This window comes from Primulina tabacum, chromosome 4, assembly GCF_025594145.1.
Source record: "Primulina tabacum isolate GXHZ01 chromosome 4, ASM2559414v2, whole genome shotgun sequence".
Lineage (NCBI taxonomy): Eukaryota > Viridiplantae > Streptophyta > Magnoliopsida > Lamiales > Gesneriaceae > Primulina > Primulina tabacum.
The window spans coordinates 44,161,992-44,170,989 of record NC_134553.1 but is presented as its reverse complement, the minus strand read 5'-3'; the positions used below and the strand labels follow the sequence as shown (position 1 = coordinate 44,170,989).

The 8,998-nt window shown below is 33.0% G+C and overlaps 1 protein-coding gene across 1 annotated transcript; it reads right to left on the bottom strand.

Annotated features, from left to right (window-relative positions):
* Positions 1 to 995: 995 nt before the first annotated feature.
* Positions 996 to 3,092, bottom strand: LOC142541675 (heat shock factor-binding protein-like). The gene is made up of 5 exons (XM_075648146.1): positions 2,982 to 3,092; positions 2,165 to 2,218; positions 1,885 to 1,908; positions 1,756 to 1,798; positions 996 to 1,383 (listed from the first exon to the last, which is right to left on the bottom strand). Exons 1-5 carry the CDS (start codon positions 2,982 to 2,984, stop codon positions 1,247 to 1,249), a joined length of 261 nt encoding a protein of 86 aa, XP_075504261.1. The 5' UTR covers positions 2,985 to 3,092; the 3' UTR covers positions 996 to 1,246.
* Positions 3,093 to 8,998: the final 5,906 nt, after the last annotated feature.

Below are 8,998 nucleotides of genomic sequence, written 5' to 3'. Positions count from 1 at the left end.
AACATTGATGGTGAAGAAAAGAGACTCGTACACTTGGTTATTGACTTGCTCAAGGCTCTCCTTCCCAGTGAGATATTTGTATCTCAATTCAGCTTTTGGAGTTTTGAAAAGCTAAAACTACGAATAGGGGACACATTCAAGAAAATGGAACCCCCAAACCAAAATCTTTTGTCGAATGGGTCCACGCACTTCAAATGTGGACAATAAATTAAGCAAAATTTCAACTATACTGTACAAGGGTTTGTAATTATATGCTTAGTTAAGATAAGAGGAATGAAGCTCAAGTAACTTGCCGTCCTTGGACCATTCATTTGTTCCAAAGAGAAGGAAAATTACACTTGTTGAATATGACATCTTTGGATAATTTGGTTTCATGAGATTCTACGAAAACGGCCTTATCCATTTGAGTAATCCATCATATTCAATGGTATCTGTTATAAATCTGGTATTGACTTCAAAGAAAATCATGAAAGAATGTTTGGTACTTTTTACTTGCCAAGATTTTTCTCGTTAAGTTTGTGTCCTAGGATCGATATCCTCCTGCAAACGACACAAATCGAGAGGGGAAAAAATTCTCCAAGAAGTTCTAGCAGTAAAAATGTATTGTTTTATCTATTTCCAAACAAGGAAAAATCCAACATAAAGGAAGAATTTCGCGTTTATTAAGTAAAATAAATTTGTGTATTTTGGCTAGCAAAATAACCCCGAATTAAAACCATGGGTTTCTCAAGACAGGGATAAGGAAATATTGGGTGCGTGAGTGTGATATATATTAAATAAAGAATAAATAACTTGTTCTCGATAGATAGTCTGTTTATACCATCAATGTAACAAATTATGGGTAGTAAAATTTAAACAAAAGTTTCCTTATCACCAGCTCAAGTAGTTTTTTTATGCCATAAACAGATGACAACCAACACGGAGCATGGATTTAGGCAAGTTGCAACTTCTGGGAAAACTGAACCAGATGTAGAAATAAAACTAGAACAGCAGAATGAAGGAGTTCTAAAATGAGCGATGAGCTTGTAGCATGAATAAGAAAAACGGCCATGCGAGTTTCCTTGGAAACACACACTTCGCAACAAATTTTTAAGACCTCATAGAGTGACTAAAGCCCACCCATTGCATGTATTTTTGAGATATGAATATTGAAATAGAGAATGGAAATATAACAGTTCCCATGATTCCATAAACAAGCATAAACAAACATCCAACAACCCTTGTAAAATATAGTCGCATTTGACTATCATTCATCAGCAGACTTGGGTTCTTCTTTAGCCTTCAGTGGAGCTGAAGGAGAGGGAGAACCTTCTTGACCCATCTCGGTTCTAAGATCATTGATGCTCAGCTCCAACTCATCAATTCGGTTACCCATCTCATCAAGTACACAGAGTTAAGGAAACGAATCTTAATATATGTATATATGAATTATACAATAATGTTTAAATAGATCATTGTGGCGATTTACTCTTTTGGGAACATGAATTTGGTCCAAATTTGTTTCTTAAAGCATTGCACGTCAATGGAAAACAAAACAAAAGAAGTTATAGTCCCTGTAAATGGCTTCGACTATGATGAAATCAAAAATGGAACTCCATATGAAGGAAATATATAGAAACGATTTAGACACTATGTTGAAACAAAACAATAGCCATAATCAGTGGCAGGCATCCTTCCGTTTCATGCATAAAAAAAAATAGTGCATCCATATCCATGTATAAAAGAATGCATTTAATAGATTGTATTGAAGGATATTTTTAGAAATGATGGATTCCGACATTGTCTGAAACCTAGTTTGCTGCAAAGAAATAAAAACCTTATGTTAGTAAGGACACTAACTGTAAGCTATAGCGGATAACATTAGAGGAAATATTAGTAACTCACCATTTGCTGTAGGAGATTTTGCACCTAAATAATAATACAGACATGTTAGAACTACCAATACTGGCTATTTATAATGTCAAATAAAGTTTGAAACCCAAACCCACCTCCATCATAAAGAAAAGGAAGTTTTAAATTATGACAGAAAGTTGAAACAAAACTGAGACGAGAGGCGAAACCATGACCATAAATTTAAACCAGGTAACTATAAAATTATTTCCTTAATATAAGAAGATACAGAATACTACGGCACAGATGGATGAGTTGATAGGAAAGAACTTACAAATGCAGTCATGTCAGTAGTACTTTGTTTACTATTCTCCGGATCATGTCCATCCTGCAAAGCAGAAAAAGCGTGATCAACTACATAAATATTGCACAGAAACACCAGAAATACGCATGCAAAACAACTCATACAAGCATACACATCCAATGACAATCAATAAAACAAGAAAGCATCAACTCAAAAACAATTGCAGACCACAAAGAATCATATTTCACCATGATTAAGTCATCATTACAACTGTATAATCATCCTTCATAATCTGTAAATACCATGACAAAATGAGCTAACTGAAACAATTTCACAGCACCATAGCTCAATAAGACAAGAAAAGAAAGGTAAGCCTTCATAATATGTATATGTGTGTGTATATATATAAATTCAATCGCACAACCCATCAAAAAAAGAATAAAACAGCTATTTATAAAAAGATACAAAATCATATGAATGCGGTAATTTTTTTACATATCTAGACACTCACTACTTAATAATGAATACAGTATAAACATTTCCATCTAAAATTACACAAATACATTGGATTATTTTTGAGTCATTGTATTACAAGACAAACGAAATTACTTGTTTTGGCATTCACAAATCTAAGGAAAAACCAAAACCATACGATGCCCACAAAAATTGGAACCACAATAATCAAAATCGCATAAGCTGATACTCGGAAAACATCGAGAGAAAACGAAGATGGAACGCACAATCCCTAAAAACGGAACAGAATCACCCAGATTGGATTAAACCAGCTTCAAGAAGTCAATAATTTAAAAGAAGTTGTAGGATAAATCGATTTTACGAAGCAATTTACCATTTTTTACGCGTATTTGCTGAAGAATTGGCTAGAGAGACACTTGATGAGAACTTTTGGTGTGAGCTTTTTGAATACTTTTGAGTTCGAATTTTGAAATGTGAACCACTCTAGTAGAGAGATTCAGTTACTGACGAATTGGTCTGGGCCGGATTTTGTAATACATGGGCGTAGGCCCATATGCGATGAATTCTATTGGACCTACGTCCATCTGATGAAATCACTGAAATAAATAAAAACATCGGACCAAGGACCCGATCAACTTAATTGTTTTTACAATTATAATATTACAATCAGTAATATTTTTATAAATTAATATTCGTTAAATTAATAATTTCTTTAAAATAATATTTCTTTTTGGATCTCGATTTGATCCATTATACTAAATTAATAATTTTTATAAATTAATAAGATAATAATTTTTAAAGAACTCTTGAATAATCATATCAATATTATAAATTAGAGTAGATCTCTTGTGAGACGGTCTCACGAATCTTTTCCTGTGAGACGGGTCAACCCTGCCAATATTCATAATAAAAATTAATATTTTTAGTCATGGATGACCTAAATAAGAGATTTGTCTCACAAAATACGATCCGTCAGACTGTCTCATGCAATTTTTTGCATATAAATTAATAGTTATCTAAAATTACAAACATAACCATAAAGTTTTAGTAAAATATGATTCTATTATTATTTATATTTTATTAAATTCAGTTTTTTTTATACGGTTGGTTTTATTTGATTATTTAATATAATGAACAACATTTAATTATTAAAAATAATAAATATCGGCTTAATTTTCAATTCAAGAAAATTTAATCAAGATACTGACATGGTAGAAATTTTTTTATTAAATGACAATATTGGGGGGAGAATAATTGGTCACGTATTACCCTGATTATGCTAATTATAACACTGTAGAATTTTGTTGATAGACTTCGTCTCTGAATCCTTCGACGATTACTAATGATGAAATAATATATAGTGATCAACTTCGATTACAGAACCAACGAAGTAAAATACTATTTTAAATTTCATATGTTAAAAAAAGTCATAATATTTATTTGTATTTATTTGATGAAGTAATAAATTATAAAATAATATTTTTAATTTTAAATGCAGACGTAATAGGGTGACCCGGTTAGAAAACGTTTCCTTCATATTTTTAACAATTTTCAATTAAAACTCGATATTTCATTTTTGTTCTCCCATGCCTCGTCTGTCTATCTCCCCCATTCACTGGATCTAAGGCTACCGAATGCGGTTCAATTTCCCGACCACCCTCGTCGGCGACGACTACTTTTCTGTCTAGTTTCACTCCTCTGACACCCAGCCTTGGTTTATCATAACCGGAACCCTAACTTAGAACTGAAGCATGTTAAATTCGTGATTTATAATAGGCAAATTTCGGAGTCAATTTTCTACCCTTCCTTGGTTATTTTTGTTAGAGTAGATGTCATGTAAGCTAATTGTTGGCTAGGAAATTTATTGATTCGGTTGTAATAAAAAATTTTTATTTTAATATAATCGTTATTTCATGGTTTGTTATCTCTTTATCTGTATACTCATGTGATCAACATAGATAAAGATCTTGATTATACTTTAATACAAATGAATTGTAATTCGATGTTGAAACTCATTTGTAAACACTGTATAATCTAAATTCGTTCATAGTCGATTCAGTCGCCTAAAATATGGATAAAGGTTGCTTGAGCTCGAGACTAACATATATGATATTGTGTACCGCATTTCTTGGTAAGGACATAGAGATGTCCAAACATGCAGTCTGCAGATGAGTTGTCATATGATGATTATACCGGACTACCCTCCCTAGGACTTTCCAATTGGTTATTATTTATCGAGATGATAACTCCATGGTTGTGATTTGTACAACATTAGTCCTTACGACCATGGGAAAACACTGAGGCTCTATATGTTAGGAATATGCTTTGACTCATTTACCAACTCCAGGAGGGTCATCAGGTGGCGAGATTGGGTACAGTTGCAACACATGTAGAAGTTAGTGCATTGTAGTCGGGAATTAACCGCTCGCCTACGGGTATGGATATCCTGTGTGAACTGATGAAATAATAGTGCATGTAATCTCTGGCCAGAGTATGAGATGTACGTTAGAGAAGGAGTTCTCCAATTGTACATGTTATGCCACTATTTGTTCTCAAATATGTGTCATAGAGTTATCGAATACTTATGAAACTTTCGATGAACCAATTGTTGCAGATTCGATCAGGATATATGAGATGAAGAGACCGTACTGTATGTTAATCATAACCGACTAGTTTTTGCATGCACTATCAGTGATACCTAGGAAATCATGGGGCGATACTACTAGACGCTCTTACCATGATTCGATGGGTTTAATAAGAAATATTATATATGACATTCTCATGATCAATTGTTAATACATAGAATGAGGCAAATTAGGGTAAGCCCGAATAAAAGACTATGTCCTGAATCACAAAAAGTTGTGAACTCACAGCAAGCTATATCCCTGAACCATTGAGGGTCACACAAGTACTAGATTATTTTGTCCCCGTCAAGATAATAAATTCAAAGAGTTGAATTTATATAAAACATTGAGATAATAAATTCAAGGAGTTGAATTTATAGAAAACATTGAGAAATAAATTTCAGGAGTTGAATTTATGAATATTAAATTTTGGAGGTGATAAATTCAAGCAGTTAAATTTATAATTTAAATATTAAATTCAAATATTGAATTTATAAATGATTTAAATTAAATGTAATAAGTATATGTATAATTGGCTTGTAGGAGAATAAGACCAACATACATACTTCTTCTTTTACACACACCTTGATTCCATATAAAAATATAAATAGTTAGGATTTATTAAAAAAATATAGAATCCCCTCGTGGGGAGAAGTCCTTCCCGTATCAGGTACTAATCTATTTTTAGCGTCTAATTAGATCGGGAACTTATTCAAAGTCAGAACATAAGATGGTTCCTTTTTCTTTCTGATAATTAATTGAAGCCATAGGGCCCTATCCCTTTATTCATTCAACCAAACTCGTTCCGTTCAAGAATTCAACAAGGTTTTGTACCGATCCGATAGGAATGAAATATCCTCAGAACTCTCCATTGATATGACATGCTTTTTTTTTTCCATTCATTCCCTTTCAGGATTCTGGTCATGGACCTGATTCAAAGATTGAAAAAATGAGATTTGAAGAACGTACATGAGATTTACAACAAGAACTACTTTCGCTTATACCGACGTAGTTGGAGCCAAGTGATAACTTACTAAGGTAAAAGTTTTAAACATCCTATGTATGTTTATTCGATTCAAACCATACGAGTGCTCAAATAAAAAATTTTGAATGTCAAAATAAAAATTTTCAAAACTTCCGCTACGTTTGGACATGAGAGAACGCGATTCACAACAATTTCCGCCTCCATTTTTTCCTCAGCACCATCCTTCATTGGTAAGTTGCAATTTCTACGCTTTATTGTAGCTCGTGCGCACACATTCAGTGTGTGTTTTACATGCTATTATGTTTCGATCACTGTGCGGAAATTGTTAAATGTTTAGTGTTTGATGCGTACTCTGTTCCACTTATTCTGTTTATCTTATCTCTCATCTACCCGTTATTCATCTTGCCGCTTAGTTTTCTTACATCCCATTACGATGGTGTGTGTCGCACTTCCATCAATTTTTGTTTTGTCACTCCATGCATTTTTTGAATTAATTTATGTTCAGATGGAACGAGTTTGTTTAGTGAACTTTTTGTTGTGATATAATAGTTCTAAGGAAGAAGTGACTCGAGACTATGAAAGAATAACGCTCCAGAAGGTAGTTTTTATTTTGATTGCCTTTTTTCATTCAGTTTGTAGTGTGTCTTTGTTAGCATACAATATGAAATATTATATGCTGTTTTACTCTGTTCGTGTCAATGTAAATAGATTATTTTTATTGTTTTACATGTGGAGTGCATATTTGTAAATTTATTCCATGACAAATGTACAAGAATTGATGTTTTCAATTAGTTATAAGGTTGTTCATTTAAGTTCATTCTTGTTGGTTGTGGGGTGTGGATGTTAGGTGGGGACATAGAGCATTTCTATGCTGCACTGATGACATCGTCGATGTATCAAAAATACAATTCTTGTTCATATAATGAAAAATGAAAATTTCGAAGATCAAAATTTTCCTTGTCAGTTTTGGTTAGTTTTATGAACTTCACCAAAACAGACAGTTTCACTATCCTTTTTCAATTAGTAGTTAGCTAACTTTCATTTCTTCTGTCTTATGGAACCGACTTGTAAACTCCTTTATAAGCATTCAGTTTGATCTCCATCGAACTACAGTCGCCAAATTCAACTTCTTAAACTTTGACTATCTCAATGGTGACAAAGGATCTGATACTTGTGTGACCCTCAATGATTCAGAGATACATCTAGCCGTGAGTTCACATCCATGTGATTCAGAATAAAATTTATTCTTATTCAGGTTTATCCTAATTAGACACATTTTTTTCATCAACACCTCGAACACAAATGTCAGAATTCATTTCTGATTGCACTCGTCGGATCATGGTAAGAACGTCTAGTAACATCGCCTCATGATTTCTTAAGTATCATTGACACTGCATGGAAGAACACTAAGTTATGGTTAGCGTACAGTACAGTCCATTCAACTCATGTATCACAATCAAATCTGCAACCATTGGTATATCGATAGTTGCATATGAATTCGATAACGATGTGATGTATTTTGTGTAAAAATAGTGACATGGTATGTTCAATTGAGGAAACACATTTCCAAAATACACACGTCTTACTCTATCAAGGTATGCTTTGCACTATTAACTCATCAGACCATATAAGATACCTTCACCCATAGGCAAACGATGAATCCCTAACTACAATGCATTTGTTATTACATATTTCGAAACTACACTTAACCTCGCCAACTGATAACACTCAATGGAGTTGGTAAATGGTTCAAATTGCATGCTAGTATATAGAGTTTTTACATTGTCCCTGGTCAAAGGACTGATGGTATACTACCATAACCGTGGATTATTCCACTTGATAAGTGAGAACCACTTTGGACAGTCCGATAGAGGGTTGTTCAGTGCATCATCATATGATCATTCATATGTATGAATACACATCTTCATACCCGAACCAATGAAACATGATGTTTTTCATCACATATGCTAGTCTCAAACTCAAGCGACTTTTATCTTTATTTTAGGTTTTTTATTCGACTAGAAACCTGCTTAGAATATATGATACACTTCTTAATAAGTTTCATGATCTTATATTGAGAGACAGACATCATGATAACTATTATACATCCACATATAAAGTTAAATGTCATAATTGGATAAAACCGTAAAATATTATTAAAATAAAGATAGTTTTTATATTAGAGTCGTTAAAACTCAAAACTAAAAATTGACTCGTTGGACACGACATACTCTCACAGATACAAGTAACCAGTCGATACATTACATCATGCAGCTGGGGATTTTGAGACTTTTGAGGAAGAGTCGAATCTTGCTGTCCTGGATGCCAACTAGGATTCAATCTTATATCTTGGGATTTGTGATTCGACACGGAATTTTGTGTTTTTTCTTGTAACTCAACAAGTTGAAGCTTGCTTTGTAAATGAGAATTTTGAGCCACAGGAAAAGGATGAGCTGCATGAGTCACAAGGTCAGCACTTCGAGCCAATGGATAATGTTAGGGTTCATTATAGTCTATTGATGGTTTTCTCTCGGTCTTTTCATGGCCAGTGTACTAAATTAATGATTTCAAAGATAATAATTTTTTTAAAGACTCTTGTATAAAAGTATGATAATTAAATTAATAATTCTTTGAAATTACAAACATAACTTGTGAGAACCGAAAATCTTGCAATAATATAATTAAAATTTGGAAGGAAATTTTATTAGCATAAGATTCTTTTTATTGTATTAGAATAAGATGGTCATGTTGAAATCTTTATTGCCAAGCAAATTTCGAATT